Source organism: Cherax quadricarinatus, chromosome 77 (assembly GCF_038502225.1).
Source record: "Cherax quadricarinatus isolate ZL_2023a chromosome 77, ASM3850222v1, whole genome shotgun sequence".
Lineage (NCBI taxonomy): Eukaryota > Metazoa > Arthropoda > Malacostraca > Decapoda > Parastacidae > Cherax > Cherax quadricarinatus.
The window spans coordinates 8,974,706-9,001,094 of record NC_091368.1 but is presented as its reverse complement, the minus strand read 5'-3'; the positions used below and the strand labels follow the sequence as shown (position 1 = coordinate 9,001,094).

Here is a 26,389-nt window from a genome sequence, read left to right as displayed (position 1 = left end):
TACGCTGCTGTATGGTACGGTGCTGTATGGTACGCTGCTGTATGGTACGCTGCTGTATGGTACGCTGCTGTATGGTACGCTGCTGTATGGTACGCTGCTGAATGGCACGGTGCTGAATGGCACGGTGCTGTATAGCACGGTGCTGTATGGCACGGTGCTGTATGGTACCCTGCTGTATGGTACGCTGCTGTATGGTACGCTGCTGTATGGTACGCTGCTGTATGGCACGGTGCTGTATGGCACGGTGCTGTATGGCACGGTGCTGTATGGCACGGTGCTGTATGGCACGGTGCTGTATGGCACGGTGCTGTATGGTACGGTGCTGTATGGTACGGTGCTGTATGGTACGCTGCTGTATGGTACGCTGCTGTATGGTACGCTGCTGTATGGTACGCTGGTGTATGGTACGCTGGTGTATGGTACGCTGCTGTATGGTACGCTGCTGTATGGTACGCTGCTGTATGGTACGCTGCTGTATGGCACGGTGCTGTATGGCACGGTGCTGTATGGCACGGTGCTGTATGGCACGGTGCTGTATGGTACGGTGCTGTATGGTACGGTGCTGTATGGTACGCTGTTGTATGGTACGCTGCTGTATGGTACGCTGCTGTATGGTACGCTGGTGTATGGTACGCTGCTGTATGGTACGCTGCTGTATGGTACGCTGCTGAATGGCACGGTGCTGTATAGCACGGTGCTGTATGGCACGGTGCTGTATGGTACGCTGCTGTATGGTACGCTGCTGTATGGTACGCTGCTGTATGGTACGCTGCTGTATGGCACGGTGCTGTATGGCACGGTGCTGTATGGCACGGTGCTGTATGGCACGGTGCTGTATGGTACGGTGCTGTATGGTACGGTGCTGTATGGTACGCTGCTGTATGGTACGCTGCTGTATGGTACGCTGCTGTATGGTACGCTGCTGTATGGCACGGTGCTGTATGGCACGGTGCTGTATGGTACGCTGCTGTATGGTACGCTGCTGTATGGCACGGTGCTGTATGGTACGGTGCTGTATGGCACGGTGCTGTATGGTACGCTGCTGTATGGTACGCTGCTGTATGGTACGCTGCTGTATGGTACGCTGCTGTATGGTACGCTGCTGTATGGTACGCTGCTGTATTGTACGGTGCTGTATGGTACGCTGCTGTATGGTACGCTGCTGTATGGTACGCTGCTGTATTGTACGGTGCTGTATGGTACGCTGCTGTATGGTACGCTGCTGTATGGTACGCTGCTGTATGGTACGGTGCTGTATGGTACGGTGCTGTATGGTACGCTGCTGTATGGTACGCTGCTGTATGATACGCTGCTGTATGGTACGCTGCTGTATGGTACGCTGCTGTATGGTACGCTGCTGTATGGTACGCTGCTGTATGGTACGCTGCAGTATGGTACGCTGCTGTATGGTACGCTGCTGTATGGTACGCTGCTGTATGGTACGCTGCTGTATGATACGCTGCTGTATGGTACGCTGCTGTATGGTACGCTGCTGTATGGTACGCTGCTGTATGGCACTGTGCTGTATGGTACGCTGCTGTATGGTACGCTGCTGTATGGTACGCTGCTGTATGGCACGCTGCTATATGGTACGGTGCTGTATGGTACGCTGCTGTATGGTACGCTGCTGTATGGTACGCTGCTGTATGGTACGCTGCTGTATGGTACGCTGCTGTATGATTCGCTGCTGTATGGTACGGTGCTGTATGGTACGCTGCTGTATGGTACGCTGCTGTATGGTACGCTGCTGTATGGTACGCTGCTGTATGGCACGCTGCTGTATGGTACGCTGCTGTATGGTACGCTGCTGTATGGCACGGTGCTGTATGGTACGCTGCTGTATGGTACGCTGCTGTATGGTACGCTGCTGTATGGCACGGTGCTGTATGGTACGCTGCTGTATGGTACGCTGCTGTATGGCACGGTGCTGTATGGTACTCTGCTGTATGGTACGCTGCTGTATGATACGCTGCTGTATGATACGCTGCTGTATGGTACGCTGCTGTATGATACGCTGCTGTATGGTACGCTGCTGTATGATACGCTGCTGTATGGTACGCTGCTGTATGATACGCTGCTGTATGGTACGCTGCTGTATGGTACGCTGCTGTATGATACGCTGCTGTATGGTACGCTGCTGTATGATACGCTGCTGTATGGCACGGTGCTGTATGGTACGCTGCTGTATGGTACGCTGCTGTAGGGTACGCTGCTGTATGGTACGGTGCTGTATGGTACGCTGCTGTATGGCACGGTGCTGTATGGTACGCTGCTGTATGGTACGCTGCTGTATGGTACGCTGCTGTATTATACGCTGCTGTATGGCACGGTGCTGTATGATACGCTGCTGTATGGTACGCTGCTGCATGGTACGCTGCTGTATGGTACGGTGCTGTATGGTTAGCTGCTGTATGGTACGCTGCTGTATGGTACGCTGCTGTATGGTACGCTGCTGTATGGTACGCTGCTGAATGACACGGTGCTGAATGGCACGGTGCTGTATAGCACGGTGATGTATGGCACGGTGCTGTATGGTACGCTGCTGTATGGTACGCTGCTGTATGGTACGCTGCTGTATGGTACGCTGCTGTATGGCACGGTGCTGTATGGCACGGTGCTGTATGGCACGGTGCTGTATGGCACGGTGCTGTATGGTACGCTGCTGTATGGTACGCTGCTGTATGGTACGCTGCTGTATGGTACGCTGCTGTATGGCACGGTGCTGTATGGCACGGTGCTGTATGGCACGGTGCTGTATGGCACGGTGCTGTATGGTACGGTGCTGTATGGTACGGTGCTGTATGGTACGCTGCTGTATGGTACGCTGCTGTATGGTACGCTGCTGTATGGTATGCTGCTGTATGGCACGGTGATGTATGGCACGGTGCTGTTTGGTACGCTGCTGTATGGTACGCTGCTGTATGGCACGGTGCTGTATGGCACGGTGCTGTATGGCACGGTGCTGTATGGTACGCTGCTGTATGGTACGCTGCTGTATGGCACGGTGCTGTATGGTACGCTGCTGTATGGTACGCTGCTGTATGGCACGGTGCTGTATGGTACGCTGCTGTATTGTACTCTGCTGTATGGCACGGTGCTGTATGGTACGCTGCTGTATGGTACGGTGCTGTATGGTACGCTGCTGTATGGTACGCTGCTGTATGGCACGGTGCTGTATGGCACGGTGCTGTATGGCACGGTGCTGTATGGCACGGTGCTGTATGGCACGGTGCTGTATGGCACGGTGCTGTATGGTACCGTACAGTACTGTACGGTACGGTGCTGCACGGTACGGTGCTGTATGGCACGGTGCTGTATGGCACGGTGCTGTATGGCACGGTGCTGTATGGCACGGTGCTGTATGGCACGGTGCTGTATGGCACGGTGCTGTATGGTACCGTACAGTACTGTACGGTACGGTGCTGCACGGTACGGTGCTGTATGGCACTGTGTTGTATGGCACCGTGCCATACAGCACCGTGCCATACAGCACCGTGCCATACAGCACCGTGCCACACAGCACAGTTCCATACAGCACGGTACTGTATGGCACGGTGCTGTATGGTACGCTGCTGTATGGCACGGTACTGTATGGCACGGTGCTGTATGGCACGGTGCTGTATGGCACGGTGCTGTATGGCACGGTACTGTATGGCACGGTGCTGTATGGCACGGTGCTGTATGGCACGGTGCAGTATGGCACGGTGCTGTATGGCACGGTGTTGTATGGCACGGTGCTGTATGGCACGGTGCTGTATGGCACGGTGCTGTATGGCATGGTGCTGCATGGCACGGTGCTGTATGGCACGGTGCTGTATGGCACGGTGCTGTATGGCACGGTACAGTACTGTATGGTACGGTGCTGTATGGCACGGTGCTGTATGGCACGGTACAGTATGGTACGGTGCTGTATGGCACGGTACAGTATTGTATGGTACGGTACTGAATGGTACGGTGCTGTATGGTACCGTACAGTACTATACGGTACGGTGCTGTATGGTACCGTACAGTACTATACGGTACGGTGCTGTATGGTACGGTATAGTACTGTATGGTACGGTGCTGTATGGTACGGTGCTGAATGGTACGGTACAGTACTGTATGGTACGGTACTGTATTGTAAGGTACAGTACTGTATGGTACGGTACTGTATGACACTGTGTGGTACGGCACGGTATGGCACGGTACAGTGCTGTATGGTACGGTAATTTATGGCACGGTATGGTACGGTACTGCATGGTACGGTACAGTACTGTATGGCACGGTACAGTACTAAGTGGCATGGTACTGTATGGCACGGAATGGTACAGTACTGTATGGTGCGGTACAGTGCTATATGGCATGGTACTGTATGGCACGGTATGGTACGGTACTGTATGGCACGGTACAGTACTAAATGGCATGGTACTGTATGGCACGGAATGGTACAGTACTGTATGGTACGGTACAGTGCTATATGGCATGGTACTGTATGGCACGGAATGGTACAGTACTGTATGGTACGGTACAGTACTATATGGCATGTTACTGTATGGCACGGAATGGTACGGTACTCTATGGCACGGTACATTACTATATGGCATGGTACTGTATGGCACGGTATGGTACGGTACTGTATGGTACGGTACAGTACTATATGGCATGGTACTGTATGGCACGGAATTGTACGGTACTGTATGGCACGGTACAGTACTATGTGGCATGGTACTGTATGGCACGGTACAGTACTATGTGGCATGGTACTGTATGGCACGGTACAGTACTATGTGGCATGTTACTGTATGGCACGGTACAGTACTATGTGGCATGATACTGTATGGCACGGTACAGTACAATGTGGCATGGTACTGTATGGCACGTTACAGTACTATGTGGCATGTTACTGTATGGCACGGTACAGTACTATGTGGCATGGTACTGTATGGCACGGTACAGTACTATGTGGCATGGTACTGTATGGCACGGTACAGTACTATGTGGCATGTTACTGTATGGCACGGTACAGTACTATGTGGCATGTTACTGTATGGCACGGTACAGTACAATGTGGCATGGTACTGTATGGCACGTTACAGTACTATGTGGCATGTTACTGTATGGCACGGTACAGTACTATGTGGCATGGTACTGTATGGCACGGTACAGTACTATGTGGCATGGTACTGTATGGCACGGTACAGTACTATGTGGCATGGTACTGTATGGCACGGTACAGTACTATATGGCATGGTACTGTATGGCACGGTACAGTACTATATGGCATGGTACTGTATGGCACGGTACAGTACTATGTGGCATGTTACTGTATGGCACGGTATGGTATGGGTGATTTTTTTTTAAAGTATTGTACGAAATTACGTTTCGATATTTCTGACATGTCAAAACTATAAAAATACCGTACTGCACCGTACTGCACCGTACTGCACCGTACTGCACCGTACCGTACCGTAGTGCCAGCTTTGAATAAAGATAACATAATATCAATGATTCTCGGTTTACAGTACGTCTGGTAGCACGGTGCAGAGAAAGTACGTCTGGTAGCACGGTGCAGAGAAAGTACGTCTTGTAGCACGGTGCAGAGAAAGTACGTCTGGTAGCACGGTGCAGAGAAAGTACGTCTTGTAGCACGCTGCAGAGAAAGTACGTCTGGTAGCACGGTGCAGAGAAAGTACGTCTGGTAGCACGGTGCAGAGAAAGTACGTCTGGTAGCACGGTGCAGAGAAAGTACGTCTTGTAGCACGCTGCAGAGAAAGTACGTCTGGTAGCACGGTGCAGAGAAAGTACGTCTGGTAGCACGGTGCAGAGAAAGTACGTCTGGTAGCACGCTGCAGAGAAAGTACGTCTGGTAGCACGGTGCAGAGAAAGTACGTCTGGTAGCACGCTGCAGAGAAAGTACGTCTGGTAGCACGGTGCAGAGAAAGTACGTCTGGTAGCACGGTGCAGAGAAAGTACGTCTGGTAGCACGGTGCAGAGAAAGTACGTCTGGTAGCACGGTGCAGAGAAAGTACGTCTTGTAGCACGCTGCAGAGAAAGTACGTCTGGTAGCACGGTGCAGAGAAAGTACGTCCGGGAGCACGGTGCAGAGAAAGTACGTCTGGTAGCACGCTGCAGAGAAAGTACGTCTGGTAGCACGGTGCAGAGAAAGTACGTCTGGTAGCACGCTGCAGAGAAAGTACGTCTGGTAGCACGGTGCAGAGAAAGTACGTCTGGTAGCACGGTGCAGAGAAAGTACGTCTGGTAGCACGGTGCAGAGAAAGTACGTCTGGTAGCACGGTGCAGAGAAAGTACGTCTGGTAGCACGGTGCAGAGAAAGTACGTCTGGTAGCACGGTGCAGAGAAAGTACTTCTGGTAGCACAGTGCAGAGAAAGTACGTCTGGTAGCACGGTGCAGAGAAAGTACGTCTGGTAGCACGGTGCAGAGAAAGTACGTCTGGTAGCACGCTGCAGAGAAAGTACGTCTGGTAGCACGGTGCAGAGAAAGTACTTCTGGTAGCACAGTGCAGAGAAAGTACGTCTGGTAGCACGGTGCAGAGAAAGTACTTCTGGTAGCACGCTGAAGAGAAAGTACGTCTGGTAGCACGGTGCAGAGAAAGTACGTCTTGTAGCACGGTGCAGAGAAAGTACTTCTGGTGGCACGGTGGGGAGAAATTACGTCTGGTAGCACGGTGCAGAGAAAGTACTTCTGGTAGCACGGTGCAGAGAAAGTACTTCTGATGGCACGGTGGAGAGAAAGTACGTCTGGTAGCATGGTGCAGAGAAAGTACTTCTGGTAGCACGGTGCAAAGAAAGTACGTCTGGTAGCACGGTGCAGAGAAAGTACGTCTTGTAGCACGGTGCAGAGAAAGTACGTCTTGTAGCACGGTGCAGAGAAAGTACTTCTGGTAGCACGGTGCAGAGAAAGTACTTCTGGTAGCACAGTGGAGAGAAAGTACGTCTGGTAGCACGGTGCAGAGAAAGTACGTCTGGTAGCACGGTGCAGAGAAAGTACGTCTGGTAGCACGCTGCAGAGAAAGTACGTCTGGTAGCACGCTGCAGAGAAAGTACGTCTGGTAGCACGCTACAAAGAAAGTACTTCTGGTAGCACGCTGCAGAGAAAGTACGTCTGGTAGCACGCTGCAGAGAAAGTACGTCTGGTAGCACGCTACAGAGAAAGTACTTCTGGTAGCACGCTGCAGAGAAAGTACTTCTGGTAGCACGCTGCAGAGAAAGTACGTCTGGTATCACGCTGCAGAGAAAGTACGTCTGGTAGTACGGTTCAGAGAAAGTACTTCTGGTAGCACGCTGCAGAGTAAGTACTTCTGGTAGCACGCTGCAGAGAAAGTACGTCTGGTAGCACGCTGCAGAGAAAGTACGTCTGGTAGCACGGTGCAGAGAACGTACGTCTCGTAGCACGGTGCAGAGAAAGTACGTCTGGTAGCACGGTGCAGAGAAAGTACGTCTGATAGCACGGTGCAGAGAAAGTACGTCTGGTAGCACGCTGCAGAGAAAGTACGTCTGGTAGCACGCTGCAGAGAAAGTACGTCTGGTAGCACGCTGCAGAGAAAGTACGTCTGGTAGCACGCTGCAGAGAAAGTACGTCTGGTAGCACGGTGCAGAGAAAGTACGTCTGGTAGCACGGTGCAGAGAAAGTACTTCTGGTAGCACGCTGCAGAGAAAGTACTTCTGGTAGCACGCTGCAGAGAAAGTCCGTCTGGTAGCACGCTGCAGAGAAAGTACGTCTTGTAGCACGGTGCAGAGAAAGTACGTCTGGTAGCACGCTGCAGAGAAAGTACGTCTGTTAGCACGCTACAGAGAAAGTACTTCTGGTAGCACGCTGCAGAGAAAGTACGTCTGGTAGCACGGTGCAGAGAAAGTACGTCTGGTATCACGCTGCAGAGAAAGTACGTCTGGTAGTACGGTTCAGAGAAAGTACTTCTGGTAGCACGCTGCAGAGTAAGTACTTCTGGTAGCACGCTGCAGAGAAAGTACGTCTGGTAGCACGCTGCAGAGAAAGTACGTCTGGTAGCACGGTGCAGAGAACGTACGTCTGGTAGCACGGTGCAGAGAAAGTACGTCTGGTAGCACGGTGCAGAGAAAGTACGTCTGATAGCACGGTGCAGAGAAAGTACGTCTGGTAGCACGGTGCAGAGAAAGTACGTCTGATAGCACGGTGCAGAGAAAGTACGTCTGATAGCACGGTGCAGAGAAAGTACGTCTGGTAGCACGCTACAGAGAAAGTACTTCTGGTAGCACGCTGCAGAGAAAGTACGTCTGGTAACACGGTGCAAAGAAAGTACGTCTGGTAACACGGTGCAGAGAAAAGTAAGCATCGAAATCTCGAGCTGCCATTTTCTCACGCACGGTGAAAAAGAAGAATGTGGAGGTCAGGTTGCCACAGATCTTCTTCAAAGAAGTTTAACCACGTCTTTTGAGGATCGTATTCAGAGCTGATTCAATCAATACTAACGTCTTCAAGAAGGGGGGATTTATTGACCAGGAAGAGCTCTTGATCCGGGAGTTTGAACTGATCTCCCTAATCACTTATCATTTCCAAGGAGCTCTATAACCCTAACGAGTTTAGCGTTTTATGATTATAATAATGATAATAATAATAATATAGTGATAATACTAATACTAATGATAGTGATAATAGCAATAATAATAATAATAATAATAATAATAATAATAATAATAATAATAATAATAATAATAATAATAGTGATAATAACAGTGAACGATGGTAGCGTTAATAATAACAATGATAGTGATGTTAATAATAATAGTGAAAAATAATAATAAGTGATAATAATAATAACCCCCAGTAACCACAAATTCGAAATATAACGAGACATTTCGGTCACTGCCGAAACATTAAGTAATGATCGTACCCAAACGTCGTACTGTGAGTCATCTCCCGTGTATTTACCAGGTGTTAATTAGTTCAGTGGTCCAGCAGCATCATTAAGACTTTTATGTTCTTCATTAATACTCAAAGAAGAATTCATTAATTCTGTGTATAATTCTCAATATTTCCATTAAACCTCGGAATTAAATTATATATATTTGAGCTGTCCCCAAAAAATTTACTCTTCTAATATTTTCCATTATGGATAGATACACTTTTTTTCATTGCAGTTAGGCTAAAAAAAATCTAAATTAGAGACGTCATCTAACCTTTCATAGGTAAGCGTAATAGATTTTAATTTAAATCTACTTAATATATGATACATCAATTTAAATTTATTTGATTTTAATTAAAATCGAGGATATATATTTTTCCGTTTTGTTGAGATTTACACAGATTTTTTTCGTAAGCAAATTTTTTTTCTCTGCTTATTCAGCACGATAATTTATATATATATATATATATATATATATATATATATATATATATATATATATATATATATATATATATATATATATATATATATATATATATATATATAAATTATCGTGCTTATTCAGCACTATATATATATATATCTTATGGGCATTTACCTGATAGACTGGTGAACCGGATGCTTTGTACTTCAGTGTGTAGCCGCTAGGAGCGCCACCATTCAGGCCAGGTAACCAGGTGAGCCACACCTCACCTGCCGTCACCTTGCTCACCTGCTGGGTGATTGAGGCAGGTGTTAGTTTACATTGGAATTGAGATGAGTATTAATGCACTGAGAAGTGGAAGCATGTGTTAGTATACTGTGGAAAGGAGCTAGCTAGCGTTCTGTGTGAAGGAGACAGGTATTTGTGTACTGTTGGAAGGAGGCAGGTGTTTGTGTACTATTGGAAGGAGGCAGGTGTTTGTGTACTGTTGGAAGGAGGCAGGTGATTGTGTGATGTTGTAAGGAGGCAGGTGTTTGTGTACTGTTGGAAGGAGGCAGGTGTTTGTGTACTGTTGGAAGAAGGTAGGTGTTTGTATATTGTGGGAAGGAAGCAGGTGTTTGTATACTGTAGGAAGGAGAAGTTTTTGTGTAATGTGGGAAGAAGACAGGTGTTAAGTGTATGAGGGATGGAAACAAGAATTATTGCACTGAGAGAGGAAAGCAGGTGTTAGTGAAGTATGTTTCATAACGTAGCCTTACCTATAGCCTGCCCTAACGTAACCTAGCCTAACCTAACCTAAATTACCTTATTCTAACCCATAATAAAAACGGGATTTGAAAACAAAACTTAAGAGTGCTAAGAATTTAACGTTGAGAACAGTTTCCCCAAAAATCTAAGTGGTAACATGAGACTAGGTTACAAGACGACACTGCTGGTGCTGACCGTGAAGTTAATGGGCGGGTGTGGGCGTGAGGGCGGGCTGAGTGTCACTGCTACGGAGTCGGTGCCTAGGGGGTTGTGGGCTGTACAGTGGTACAGTGTGTAGTCCCGGGGGATGATATCTCGTACCTCCAGCACTGACGACCACAACACCAACCCGTCCAGTAGCTGTGGGAGATAGTGACTGTGTTGAGGCTGGTGAAGGGACGTTATTAGTGATAGTTTGTAGCTAAAAGCAAGGAAAGGAGAGTAACGGCAAGATAGACAGCAGAAGACGTGAAAGTCCACTACTAGGCTATCAGCTGAGATGGGCAGTAAGCTTCTATCTAGATTAAGAACTATCGTATTGTATAAATCAAAAATACTAAAGTAAGTGAGAATACATAGAAAATTAGCTAAGATAAGGAGAGTATGTTAAGGAGTGTGAACGTAAGATTAGTGGACGTAAGGTAATGAAAGTGGACGTAAGGTAAGGAGGGTAAGCTAAAGTAAGGAAGGTGGGTATTAAAATAATAAAAATAATATTTCTTCCATCTTGTTTTTGTTCTCTGGTTTTATTGTTCTCGCTATGTTCACATTCTAGCTTCATAGTTTATTGTATAGCCTTCCTATAAGCGTCTCTACGTGATTTTCTACGCAAACGGACGCTTTTTTTAGGTAATACTCCATTTTCTTTATATCTATTATTAAATAATAAAAATCACCATACTGTGGCTGGAACAATACACCAATAACCCGAACACAGGAAAAAGAAACTTGTGACGACGTTTCGGTGCGACTTAGACCATTAACTAGCCAGAAGTCGGACCGAAATGTTTTGATAACCTTCATTCTCCTATATGCGGGTTATTGGTGTATCACTTTATAAAATTAAACATCACGGGCTTTCTCTTGTCATTCTTGTTTACTTCATGTCGTTAACATTTCGCTATGCATCTGGTTTATGATTCCCATCCACTAATCATTCCTTGTACAATGTCTCTTATCTTTCATGATTGTGCCCTACGCTCTCCTTGCTTGTTTAGTGCCTCACGTGGTCGGTAGTAAAGTCACCTCAACCACCACTGTACTTCGAGCACTTGACTTACTTCCGGACCATCTGTCAGCATTTCAGCAAATTTCTCGCCTCCTTTATCTCTTTCACTTCAAGTCCCATTCATTCTTCCCCGTGGAAGTTTAATTCTCCTCTCTGTGTATTTCTTTTTGCTCTGCCTTCATTTCTTTCACACTCCCTTTGTTCCCTCTCTTCAACTTGTCTTCCACTCGTTGTTGACTTCACACCAGCGCATTGGTTGCTCAGTTTTCGGAACAGTTCTCCAGGTTCCTCAGATTCAGTTCCCTTCACTGTGTTCAATGGTTTATGTTGTACCTCTTTTCCTTCAGCATTTCTTTGCTAGACCTTTATTCCTTTTTCTATGTATCCGATTCTACCATTGTTTTTACTCAGGTACCTCAATGTTCAACACATTCTTCTCACTTCTTCAAAGCATCAGATTTGGTATCCAGGAAAGTAACTTCCTACCTATTTTCTGTGAGACCTTCCCTGTTGCAGGATACCTCCCGATCAATGGATAGGACAAAGAACAAAAATGCACAATACCGTGGCTGGAACAATACACAAAAAACACTATAAAAAAAATCTATGCTTCATAACTCATTCGACTTCCAGGTCAAGAAACTCACCGGCCACTTTCAGGCATCGTCTATGTCGCAATCATTAAGTTTTGAATCAAGTTCTGAATCAAGAAAAAAATAAACATCTCTGTTTGTTATGAGTCTATTGTGCTAGCGATAACGAGAAGACATAAACTTCGGTACCCGATGCTCTCTCTCTATCTATTCTGGCTCTTTGTTTTTGTCGCCGGAGCACTTTCCATCTTGTTCATATTTTGTTTTTGTCTAGGAAACATTCCTGCTGGAATATCATATCATATGGAAGAAAAGTCTCCAGTCCTCCTGGAAGTGATAACCTAAAAAAAGCTCCAGTCCTGCTGGAAGTGATAACCCTAGGAAACTCCAGTCGTGCTGGAAGTGATAACCTCTAAAAAGCTCCAGTCCTGCTGGAAGTGATAACCTAAGGAAACTCCAGTCGTGCTGGAAGTGATAACCTAAAAAAAACTCCAGTCCTATTGGAGTCCTCCTTTCTAAGAAATCTTCGATTGCTGCTGGAAACATTCCAGAGTCTCGTAAACTGCATCCATGCAGTGCTTTGTATCTTAAAAAAGTTAATCAGTAAATGTCTAAGACTACAATATACCTCAACATATTCAATTATTAACTAGGAAATCGATAAAAACTAAACAGCACATACAGTAAACACGATTAAGTGCTTGTATACTATATCTTGGGTATACACTCAAGAGTTACATCCAGATGTTTCCGGTCAAAAGGACTGCTAGTCACTAGGACTGATCTACCATGAGAATTCATCAGTCTCGCCAATTATTAGTCTCCATAATTCCTGTCTCTTATCTCTGCAGCTTCTGCCTTGAAGGCTTCTACTGATAGTCATTACGATTACTGCCACCTCTCTGCAGGTCTACTGCCACCAGTCTGCAGGACTACTGCCACCAGTCTACAGTACTTCCGCAACCAGTCTGCAAGACTACTGCCACCAGTCTGCAGGACTACTGCCACCAGTCTGCAGGACTACTGTCACCAGTCTGCAGGACTACTGCCACCAGTCTGCAGGACTACTGCCACCAGTCTGCAGGACTACTGCCACCAGTCTGCAGGACTACTGCCACCAGTCTGCAGGACTACTGTCACCAGTCTGCAGTACTTCTGCAACCAGTCTGCAAGACTACTGCCACCAGTCTACAGTACTTCCGCAACCAGTCTGCAGGACTACTGCCACCAGTCTGCAGGACTACTGCCACCAGTCTGCAGGACTACTGTCACCAGTCTGCAGTACTTCTGCAACCAGTCTGCAGGACTACTGCCACCAGTCTGCAGGACTACTGCCACCAGTCTGCAGGACTACTGCCACCAGTCTGCAGTACTTCTGCAACCAGTCTGCAAGACTACTGCCACCAGTCTGCAGGACTGCTGCCACCAGTCTGCAGGACTACTACCACCAGTCTGCAGTACTACTGGCATCAGCCTGCAGTACTTCTGCAACCAGTCTGCAGAACTATTGCCACCAGTCTGCAGAACTATTGCCACCAGTCTGCAGGACTATTGCCACCAGTCTGCAGGACTATTGCCACCAGTCTGCAGGACTATTGCCACCAGTCTGCAGGACTATTTCCACCGTCTGTTGGACTACCGCCATCAGTCTGCAGGACTACTGCTACCAGCCTGTAGGTCTACTGCCACCAACCTGCAAGACTACTGCCACCAGCCTGCAACACTACTACCACCAGCCTGCAACACTACTACCACCAGCCTGGAACACTACTACCACCAGCCTGCAACACTACTACCACCAGCCTGCAACACTACTACCACCAGCCTACAAGCTTCCCCTTCCAACATTGATGACACTACTGTATACTCACTGACTCACTCACCTTAGGCTCATGGATGGTATACTTGTCACTGTTGAGGAGGATGAGTCCACTCTGACTACTCCAGACGAAGGTGGGTGGAGGAGCGGCCCGCACGTGACACACCAGCCGCCCACTGCCGCCCACGGCCGCCCACGATCCTCGCTGTTCCGGCACGTCCGTAGCTGCTGTCACTTCCTCTAGGGAGCGAGAAGATCCTTAGCCACAAACTGTTCATTCCCAGTTGTTAAGGCATTCATACATTATAAAGTTATGTGATTGTTTTATACCATAATATATGCAAGGCAAGCCACAGGGGATCGAAATCTTCAGCTCGAGATATTTCACACGTCTCTGTGCGTCATCAGGAGCTATGCAATGTTGCAAGAATAGCAGCAGGTGGAGTGAGAGGAACTTTTCTCGGGGTAAGGTAGCGTGATGAAGCCAGCCAGTTCCTTTCAGATTTTTCTGAGGAACTAACTAGCGTCATCACGCTACCTTACTCTGAGAAAACTTCCTCTCATTCCACTTATTGCTACTCTTGCAACATTGCATAACTCCTGATGACACACAGAGACGTGTGAAAGATATTGAACTGAAGATTTTCATCCCTCATGGCTTGTCTTTTATTGCTAAGATCACCTGGGTACAATTGTAATACCCTGATATATGTGTGTGTCGTGCCTAATAAGCAGAACATGCCAAATATGCTGAAGTCACTTATATTGGACTTTTCTCAGCTTTTTTTTTTTTAGAGAGATTTAAAGAATTTTTTTTATTGACAATGATGTTTGGCTTATTCGGCATTATATATATATATATATATATATATATATATATATATATATATATATATATATATATATATATATATATATATATATATATATTTATATATATACACTACGAGTTTGATTCAGAGTTGCAGATCACGAGTAGAATTCGCATACAACATCCTTCCTAAAACTCAATGATGTAAAATAAGATTTTGTTCGGATTTTTAACCCCGGAGGGTTAGCCACCCAGGATAACTCAAAAAACTCAGTACGTCATCAAGGACTGTTTTATTTCCTTTGTGATCTTTCAATCTTGTCCCCCAGGATGTGACCCACAACACTCGACTAACACCCAAATATCTACTTACTGCTAGGTGAACAGGACAACAGGTGTAAAGAAACGCCCAATATTTCCACATTTGCCGGGAATCGAACCACGGACACTCAGCGTTTGAGGCAAGAGCGTTGCCTACCAGGCCACGAGGCACCATAAACACTGAAGAAAGACCAAACGTAGAACAAGATCTTTTGCTCAGTACTGAGCTCAAACCTGTGCGAAACATGATCAAAAATTAAGTATTGCCCGAAAATGAGTATCGTCATACTTGCAGAGGTCACAAGACCTAACTGTACGTGACTTCTTTCTTTGGGGGTACGTGAAGAGCACAGTTTACGTACCATCACCACCTGCATCCCTGGAGGAGCTGAAAATTTCGATCACTGAAGCAGTTCGCATGATAACTCCAGATATGCTGCAGAGCGTCTGGACCGAACTGGACTATCACATCGATGTTTGCCGAGCAACCAGAGGGGCGGATATTGAGTGTCTTAATGCTACCTTATACCACACGAAACTGAATGATATCCTACATCTGAAGCTACTAACTTTGAAAGATTGTTGCAATAAAGTTACATGTTCTACCTGTTTGGAATCAGGGAGTGTTTTTGTGGATACACACACACACACACACACACACACACACACACACACACACACACACACACACACACACACACACACACACACACACACATGGGTTTGTTGCCTTATTTTTGAGTGAAATGGACTGGATTTGAGTGGAACCTGCTTAGAATGAGTTATCGAGATCATTGAAGCTAATTCCTTGGATAGCTTTAGGAAATGGTTGGACAAGTGTGTGTGTGTGTGTGTGTGTGTGTGTGTGTGTGTGTGTGTGTGTGTGTGTGTGTGTGTGTGTGTGTGTGTGTGTGTGTGTGTGAGTAGGCGTGGATTCGAAAAGTACCTACCAACTTCATGGCCAGTAGGCCTCCCGCAGTGCTCTTCTTACTTTTTCAAGTGATAATAAGCTGGGTACGAGCCCAGCACTATGACGGCTGAAAAAGAGGTGGCTTGAGAATCACTCAGATATCAGTACTTACGGGAGACCACGACGTAGGTCCTAGCTGGAGATGCCGAAGCCACAATATTCCGGGCGTGACACAAGTACACGCCCGTGTCCGTCCGTGAAGCTGACTCTATCATTAGCCGTGCAACGCCCACGCCCGAAGCCAGAGTGGTGCCTGAGCTGAGGGGGGCAAGACTATTGTTATTATTATTATTATTATTATTATTATTATTATTATTTATTATTATTATTATTATTTTTATTATTATCACACCGGCCGATTCCCACCAAGGCAGGGTGGCCCGAAAAAGAAAAACTTTCACCATCATTCACTCCATCACTGTCTTGCCAGAAGGGTGCTTTACACTACAGTTTTTAAACTGCAACATTAACACCCCTCCTTCAGAGTGCAGGCACTGTACTTCCCATCTCCAGGACTCAAGTCCGGCCTGCCGGTTTCCCTGAATCCCTTCATAAATGTTACTTTGCTCACACTCCAACAGCACGTCAAGTATTAAAAACCATTTGTCTCCATTCACTCCTATCAAACACGCTCACGCATGCCTGCTGGAAGTCCAAGCCCCTCGCACACAAAACCTCCTTTACCCCCTCCCTCCAACCCTTCCTAGGCCGACCCCTACCCCGCCTTCCTTCCACTACAGACTGATACACTCTTGAAGTCATTCTGTTTCGCTCCATTCTCTCTACATGTCCGAACCACCTCAACAACCCTTCCTCAGCCCTCTGGACAACAGTTTTGGTAATCCCGCACCTCCTCCTAACTTCCAAACTACGAATTCTCTGCATTATATTCACACCACACATTGCCCTCAGACATGACATCTCCACTGCCTCCAGCCTTCTCCTCGCTGCAACATTCATCACCCACGCTTCACACCCATATAAGAGCGTTGGTAAAACTATACTCTCATACATTCCCCTCTTTGCCTCCAAGGACAAAGTTCTTTGTCTCCACAGACTCCTAAGTGCACCACTCACTCTTTTTCCCTCATCAATTCTATGATTCACCTCATCTTTCATAGACCCATCCGCTGACACGTCCACTCCCAAATATCTGAATACGTTCACCTCCTCCATACTCTCTCCCTCCAATCTGATATTCAATCTTTCATCACCTAATCTTTTTGTTATCCTCATAACCTTACTCTTTCCTGTATTCACCTTTAATTTTCTTCTTTTGCACACCCTACCAAATTCATCCACCAATCTCTGCAACTTCTCTTCAGAATCTCCCAAGAGCACAGTATCATCAGCAAAGAGCAGCTGTGACAACTCCCACTTTGTGTGTGATTCTTTATCTTTTAACTCCACGCCTCTTGCCAAGACCCTCGCATTTACTTCTCTTACAACCCCATCTATAAATATATTAAACAACCACGGTGACATCACACATCCTTGTCTAAGGCCTACTTTTACTGGGAAAAAATTTCCCTCTTTCCTACATACTCTAACTTGAGCCTCGCTATCCTCGTAAAAACTCTTCACTGCTTTCAGTAACCTACCTCCTACACCATACACTTGCAACATCTGCCACATTGCCCCCCTATCCACCCTGTCATACGCCTTTTCCAAATCCATAAATGCCACAAAGACCTCTTTAGCCTTATCTAAATACTGTTCACTTATATGTTTCACTGTAAACACCTGGTCCACACACCCCCTACCTTTCCTAAAGCCTCCTTGTTCATCTGCTATCCTATTCTCCGTCTTACTCTTAATTCTTTCAATTATAACTCTACCATACACTTTACCAGGTACACTCAACAGACTTATCCCCCTATAATTTTTGCACTCTCTTTTATCCCCTTTGCCTTTATACAAAGGAACTATGCATGCTCTCTGCCAATCCCTAGGTACCTTACCCTCTTCCATACATTTATTAAATAATTGCACCAACCACTCCAAAACTATATCCCCACCTGCTTTTAACATTTCTATCTTTATCCCATCAATCCCGGCTGCCTTACCCCCTTTCATTTTACCTACTGCCTCACGAACTTCCCCCACACTCACAACTGGCTCTTCCTCACTCCTACAAGATGTTATTCCTCCTTGCCCTATACACGAAATCACAGCTTCCCTATCTTCATCAACATTTAACAATTCCTCAAAATATTCCTTCCATCTTCCCAATACCTCTAACTCTCCATTTAATAACTCTCCTCTCCTATTTTTAACTGACAAATCCATTTGTTCTCTAGGCTTTCTTAACTTGTTAATCTCACTCCAAAACTTTTTCTTATTTTCAACAAAATTTGTTGATAACATCTCACCCACTCTCTCATTTGCTCTCTTTTTACATTGCTTCACCACTCTCTTAACTTCTCTCTTTTTCTCCATATACTCTTCCCTCCTTGCATCACTTCTACTTTGTAAAAACTTCTCATATGCTAACTTTTTCTCCCTTACTACTCTCTTTACATCATCATTCCACCAATCGCTCCTCTTCCCTCCTGCACCCACTTTCCTGTAACCACAAACTTCTGCTGAACACTCTAACACTACATTTTTAAACCTACCCCATACCTCTTCGACCCCATTGCCTATGCTCTCATTAGCCCATCTATCCTCCAATAGCTGTTTATATCTTACCCTAACTGCCTCCTCTTTTAGTTTATAAACCTTTACCTCTCTCTTCCCTGATGCTTCTATTCTCCTTGTATCCCATCTACCTTTTACTCTCAGTGTAGCTACAACTAGAAAGTGATCTGATATATCTGTGGCCCCTCTATAAACATGTACATCCTGAAGTCTACTCAACAGTCTTTTATCTACCAATACATAATCCAACAAACTACTGTCATTTCGCCCTACATCATATCGTGTATACTTATTTATCCTCTTCTTCTTAAAATATGTATTACCTATAACTAAACCCCTTTCTATACAAAGTTCAATCAAAGGGCTCCCATTATCATTTACACCTGGCACCCCAAACTTACCTACCACACCCTCTCTAAAAGTTTCTCCTACTTTAGCATTCAAGTCCCCTACCACAATTACTCTCTCACTTGGTTCAAAGGCTCCTATACATTCACTTAACATCTCCCAAAATCTCTCTCTCTCCTCTGCATTCCTCTCTTCTCCAGGTGCATACACGCTTATTATGACCCACTTCTCGCATCCAACCTTTACTTTAATCCACATAATTCTTGAATTTACACATTCATATTCTCTTTTCTCCTTCCATAACTGATCATTTAACATTACTGCTACCCCTTCCTTTGCTCTAACTCTCTCAGATACTCCAGATTTAATCCCATTTATTTCCCCCCACTGAAACTCTCCTACCCCCTTCAGCTTTGTTTCGCTTAGGGCCAGGACATCCAACTTCTTTTCATTCATAACATCAGCAATCATCTGTTTCTTGTCATCCGCACTACATCCACGCACATTTAAGCAACCCAGTTTTATAAAGTTTTTCTTCTTCTCTTTTTTAGTAATTGTATACAGGAGAAGGGGTTACTAGCCCATTGCTCCCGGCATTTTAGTCGCCTCATACGACACGCACGGCTCACGGAGGAAAGATTCTTCTCCACTTCCCCATGGACAATAGAAGAAATAAAAAAGAACAAGAGCTATTATTATTGTTATTATTATTATTATTATTATGATTATTAATAAAAGTATTAGTATTAGTAGTAGAAATATAGCAGTAGTAGTAGTACTAGATAATTCTTATTACAAAAATAAATAAATTATTTAGTGCGAAAATTCAGCCCATCGATTCAACTGCCAACGCTGGAGATAAATACACGTTTGAATATACATTTCTTAGCCTAACTACAAACAAAAACAGTTTGTTTCTTAAATACTAACCATGGGAGAGCAACAAACATACGTCAATATCACTAACAATACTAAAATTTTTCGTGTTTTTGTTCTTTTGGCTCTATCTGGCGAGTTTGTGAGTGCCCCACCTGGCCCTCCCTTAGGTTAGATTCTGTCACTGCGTGATGCCAACATCTCATATGTATATATTCCTACTCAGTGGCCGCCACGCCATGCATAGAATGAACATGTAGCACTCAATTTTTCCTAGACTGTCTGAATGCTTAGCTAACCCTAGCAAATTCATAGAATGATCTAGTTTCTGATGAAAGTTATAACGAAATCGCTGAAGATCTCTTTATACATCTATATATATATATATATATATATATATATATATATATATATATATATATATATATATATATATATATATATATATATATATATATATATATATGCAAAACAACCACTGTGAAAGAATAGAGAAATTCCAAGCCCTTTCGTGACTACTCACATTATCAAGAAACAATGAAAGTAAAGCATCAAAGGAAGGTATATAAGAGATCTAGCCCACACCTCACTATCAGATCCCACAACAAAGAGGTGTGGGCTAGACCCCTTATATACCTTCCTTTCATGCTTTATTTTCATTGTTCCTTGATAATGTGAGTAGTCACGAAAGCGCTTGGAATTTCTCTATTCTTTCACAGTGGTTGTTTTGCATATTCTGAAATCACCTGTTTACTGTAATCTTATTGCATATATATATATATATATATATATATATATATAATATATATATATATATATATATATATATATATATATATATATTATGTGTGTGTGTGTAGTAAGACAATACGAGATATTTACTAGTGCTTTTGGGAATGTTATGCTCACTTAAAAGGTATTTTAATACATTAAATGCATTATTTTTGTGTAATGATCCTTAAATGGTACGATAGGTAAGCAGGCTGTTGATGTACATAAGGAAAGGGGTGTAGGTGAAGTGAAGGTGGTAATACTCACCTGTTGTGGTTGTAGGTGGGTTCCCTGCTCCAGGTGAGGTGAGGCACTGGATTGCCAGTAGCTGAACACTGAGTGCTTACTCTGCCTCCGTCATCAACCGTAACTCGATCAACTGTTTGCACCTTCTCCGGCCCGTCTGTTAAGAGCAGAAGACCGAAATATTTTATACTCGGTGTGATGCGCTGCTCCTGTGAAGGATATACCGCGTAATGTGAATCTGTGTACGACGACTAATTCACAACCTGCACTTAGGAGAGGCAACTAATAACGACGTTTCGGTTCGTTCTGGACTATTTTTTTAAGCTGCAAATTGCGTCATATGGCTTCATAAAGATCCAAGATTGACAGAAAACATCATTATAAGTATTATAAGTATTAGGTAAATTAACACAAATGCAAATAATGTGGCATTTTATTGTTGCAACGTTATTTGTGAATTGTTCCAGCAACGGTATTGTGTGTTGTCTTCTTTGTCGTTTCCTTGTTCTTCTTCTAGCACTAAGGTGGTTTCCTGATGTACGTGTTATCTTACGTATTTATGAGGCAGCCTATAAAAAGGTGTAATCCTGTTAGAGTGCAAAACACAGGCGGAGGATTCAATCTTACCACTAAATTATCGAAAAGGAATACCCGGTAAGCTGACAATGAGCACAAAACACCTTTACACTTACCACGAATCGGCAGCCAGACAAATAACAGATATCCGATACATTGCAATCGTCGTAGTGAATTTACTTGATGAATAAGATATATATGCGACACATGGGTATCTTTACTGACGTGACATTTCGCTTGTACAGCAGGACTTTTCAAATTACTGCTGCGGAGGCTTCACGCATTTTCGGGTCAGTCATCCAGGGGTCAGAATGATGTTTTTCTACCAGAGAACTTAAATATCCGCGACGCTTTTCTTATTTTCACTTTGCCAGTGTCAGGTGTGAAAAAAAAAACATGCGCGGCAGAACTAACGTTTATTGCTACAACGTTTAACATAGCGTGGAGTTTTATAGCTTTATGAAGCTTTACACGGATCGAAATGTTGTCCCAAAGAGTATCTTTTCTAGGGAAGGTTCCTTGCTGATGGATGATGCTACACGAAATAATAATACATTGGATTTCAGCCAAGGCCTACACTTGCTTTGTGATGCTTCACCTTCTGTGTAGGTCGTTTACTACAAAGGGTAATGGAGGCTCGATTCTCCGTGCTGATTGAGCTACCTTCTTCCTGCTGACACCAAGAGGCAAGAAGTTCCAGTAACACTGGGATCGACCAGGAACCACGAGCATTACAACACAAAATGAAGATAATTTTATATACAACTTTAACTGCAAAAACTTTAGCTTAAAATATATTTGACTAATGATGCCAGCTCTAAAAAAAATAATAATAATAAGGGAACAATGGGCTAGTTACCACTTCTCCTGTATATATTACTAAATATAAAATGAAAACTTTTGTTTTTCTCGTTAGGTCATCCAGCCTCGGTGGGAGACGGCCGGTGCGTTAAAATAATGATAATGAGGCATTAAACTGACGTTGGTAATGAAGGCAGAACCACAGAAAGAATATTAAAAGTAGAACACAGAGAACAACGCTCTAATGTCTTTAATTTATCAAGACAAAGGAAGAGAAGATATAAGAATATTACGCCTGACAAGTCGTAACTGAGTGACCTTTCAAGGATAACGGTAAGACTGAGCTGTTAAAGCTTTAAATGAAAGTCGTAGAAGTGTGTGTGTGGTGGAGCGTGTGATATGGGTTCAGTAATATCAGACTAGATGTGGGTTTAATAACCGTAAGAGGGAGACGAGAAGCGAAGGATGGCAGCAGTGAGAAATGGAACCGTGGGTATCAACAGCCCGATCTGCCTTCAGCTGACTGGTAGAGATGGTCGATTCCTCAGAAAATAGGAAATTGTCGTCTGCTGACGAGGATCTGTCAGATGTTGAGCCACCTAATGATAAAGGAGCCCCTGCCGTTCTAGTGCTGGTATCAATGAATAACTAACGGTTGGCTTATATATATATATATATATATATATATATATATATATATATATATATATATATATATATATATATATATAAAGTATAGCAATCACATTTTTAAGAAATGCACGAAGTGCTTAAGTCAGTTTCCTAAACATCAGCAAAAGGGTCCTCAGTGCAACAGAGATCTTCATGAAGAAATTCTTCAAATCTTCAGGAGGAGGAGCTCAGAAGAGTCTTGCTGTGCTAAATGCTCGCAAGAATATCCATTAATTAAGGCAACGTTTTGCTCTCCATGAGTTTTGGAGAGCAAAACGTTGCCATAATAAAATGTCACATTAATAGCATCTGTGTTCATTTACGTAACCTGCATCGTGATGTATGGATGCTAGCGTATATTACACTATAAATGTTGTTGAACACTACCATATGTATCAGTCAACACCATGAGTGGTGGAGGCTCGACCCACCGTTCTCACATTACTGTCATATCACCATCTTTCACTACCGTACTCACACTGTACATTGAGGTAGAAGGAAGCGTTGACGGCACCCCTCTGGCTGTAGGCGCTGACGAAGTAGTGGCCACTGTTGTGCCTGGTGACTGGGCCAAGCTGTAGCTCCTGGCCCGTGCCCATGAGAGTCTCCTCCCCGCGACGCCACCAGTACCTGCATGCCAAATCATAGTTATTTACCCCTAGTCACCCCTAGTATACCTCGCACAACTAAGCCCATTAAGCCTAGTGAAGGGATCTTGAACTAAACGATACGAGCTGCCGTTCATTTCCTCGGATCAAATCTGATTGCCTCCCATTTTCTAGGGCATAATACTTCCCCTTATGTATAATAATAATAATAATAATAATAATAATAATGTTAGGAAGTTCCAATTATTGTATTATTATTATTATTATTATTATTAGTAGTAGTAGTAGTAGTAGTAGTCGTAGTAGTAGTAGAAGCAGTAGCAGTATTAGTAATAGTAGTAGTTGTAGTAGTAGAAGTAGGAGTGGCATTACTATTATTATTATTATTATTATAATTATTATAATTATTATAGAGAAGCGTTAAACCAGCGATCATATAGCTGCAGACAGTAGGAGTGGGGGTTCAAATCAGGTTTCATCCGAGGAAGGGGAAGGGTAGCTCTGATTTCTTGAATCAAGAGCTCTTGCCCAGCACCAAAGTCCTGGTCTGCAAGAAGTTTGCAACCTTAAATGCGATCCTGTATGATGATCAACAGTTGCAACACCAACTCAACTATTCAGTTAATTTCTCTTTCAACTAAACTAAAATTGAAAAGTAGTAAATAAAAGACGCGATGTTTCGCCCTACGAAGACCTTTATTAGGTTACGAATATCCATTATAGAGCTTTATCATGTTTCACTCTGCGTAGAGCTTTATCATGTTTCACTCTGCGTAGAGCTTTATCATGTTTCACTCTGCGTAGAGCTTTATCATGTTTCACTCTGCGTAGAGCTTTATCATGTTTCACTCTGCGTAGAGCTTTATCATGTTTCACTCTGCGTAGAGCTTTATCAAGTATCCTTTACGTTTTGTTTTGTTCTGCGTTTATCTTTATCTAGCTTTTTGTGTCCCTTCGTAGATCTTTATTATGTCATTTTTCTCTCTGGATGGAGCTTTATAAAGTCATGATTCGCTCTATGTAGAGCTTTAAGTCATGTTTTGCCTTTGTAGTGCTTAATTAAGACATGTTTTGTGTAGAGCTGGACATGTTATTTTCACTGTAGAGCTTTGTTAAATAATGTTTTCTGTTCGTAGAGCTTTATCAAGTCATATTTTGCTCTGTAGAGCTTTATTAAGTCACGTTTTCTCCTTGTAGAGCTTTATCAAGTTATTTTAGCTTTGTGTCCAGCTTTATGAAGTCATTGATTTGGTAAAGTTCCTTATAGATCGACACGTTGCCTGGAGTGGATATAACCTTGGCCAACAAGCCGGGCTAGACATTACTATGGCCAGGATAGCCGCAGGTAGACATCATTTTGGCCAACAAGGCCAGGGGTGGACATTATTTCAGCCATCAAAGCCAAAATAATGTTAAATACGTAAGATTGGCTCACGTAATGAGTCGTGTTGACGGCTTTGAGGGGACGTGAGCTAGAGTTCGTCACGGCAACGCTAGCTTGAGATTCGTCTGTAAAAACTTGCATTTGTGGTCACAGTGGTGCCTATGCTAACCTTCCTATGGTGTATAAATATACCTAGTTGGATGAATCTTATTGTAGCTAGCTGGCCCAGTGGCTAACGCGTCGGTCTGGAGTTTCGTGACTCTTTGATCGCGGGTTCTAACCCCACCCGTGGTATGGTTTACGTAAGATTCCTTTTAAGTTTGCGATCTTCACGACGCAATTCTGCCAATAGTCACCGTCTGTTTTGCGACTCGCGTTGTAAAGTGCATTGGTAAGTTGCTGTTTTCCAGTAAGGGAGTCCATAATTTGTCTTTGTAATTGTATAAGTACTTGCAACATAAATATTAGGAATAGTAGTAGTAGTAGTAGTAGTAGTAGTAGTAGTAGTAGTCGTAGCAGTAGTAGTAGTAGCAGTATGGTAGTAGAAGTCATATGGCAATCTATTTTTCAATAAGAGAATCTATTTCTTGCCTTAGTGTTTGTCTTAGTATTGGCAGGAGGAGATGAACACAACACGCACATTATTTAGGAGAGAGAGAGAGAGAGAGAGAGAGATGTTGCCACCCCTACACATCTTGAAATGATGTTCTTCAAGCTCTGCATAAACACTAGTACCTCTGTACTAGCATGTACAATGTACAGACCTCAGTGGCAACATGCAGATCCCATCAACTTCCTAATGGAAAATATTGACTCCCTTCTGCTACAACACAATTGTCAACATATCATAATTGTTGGTGACCTCAGCCAGCACCTTATACAGAGGGACTTTGATGACCTTTTTGCAGTGTTTGACATGAGAAACTTTGTTGATTTCCCTACTCACATCTCTGGCTCCTCCCTTGACCCAGTAGTGAGTGATCTGGCAGAAGGCATAGTCACTTGTCAACCCCTCGGCTATGTTGGATCGTCTGACCACAAGGCTGTTTTTACGACACTTAAGATCCCAGCAGAACGAGGTGAGGAGTCCACACGCACAACCTGGCTATGGGAAAGAGGTAATTGGCCAGCCCTTCGCTCTGAGCTCGCCACCACCGATTGGAATGCTCTTCTCCAAGGGGATGTTGACAACCAAGTGAAAGCCTTCACTGGACACATCCTTAATCTACAACAAGAACACATTCCTCACCGGCAATATGTGACGAAGCCTACAGATCAGCCTTGGTTTGGCTTTCGTTGTAGAGAGGCTGCTACTGCTAAGTACAAAGCATGGCGAAGGTATATGAGACATCCTACCACCTATAACAGGAACTTGCACAGGCAAGCCTGTAGACATAAGGGTGACGTTCAAAAGTGGGCCATTGTTAAATGGGAGGTGGACACTAAAAGAAAGCTAGCATCAGGTAGGGTAGGCTCCAAAACCTGGTGGTCCCTGATCAAGGACAGACAAGGTTATCTGCCTGATGAACTCATTCCACCTCTAAATCGACAGGATGGGACCACCTCTACTAGTAGTCAAGAGAAGGCGGACCTCTTTGCTGACCACTTTGCTACCAAAATGCAAGTTCCTGATCCAGCAAGGGACCCTCCTTGGCTAGCTGCAAGAACTGTG

At 44.3% G+C, this 26,389-nt stretch overlaps 1 protein-coding gene across 1 annotated transcript in view; it reads right to left on the bottom strand.

Moving 5' to 3' along the window:
* The window catches only part of LOC128702037 (nephrin-like), a 406,265-nt gene that overhangs the window by 14,225 nt on the left and 365,651 nt on the right, over positions 1-26,389 (bottom strand). Inside the window, exons 15-20 of the mRNA XM_070101415.1 lie at positions 23,204-23,355; positions 20,698-20,833; positions 15,908-16,053; positions 13,758-13,933; positions 10,249-10,413; positions 9,481-9,594 (exon numbers count right to left, since the gene is read on the bottom strand). Coding sequence (XP_069957516.1) covers positions 9,481-9,594; positions 10,249-10,413; positions 13,758-13,933; positions 15,908-16,053; positions 20,698-20,833; positions 23,204-23,355 — 889 coding nt within the window. The remainder of the gene's footprint in view (positions 1-9,480; positions 9,595-10,248; positions 10,414-13,757; positions 13,934-15,907; positions 16,054-20,697; positions 20,834-23,203; positions 23,356-26,389) is intronic.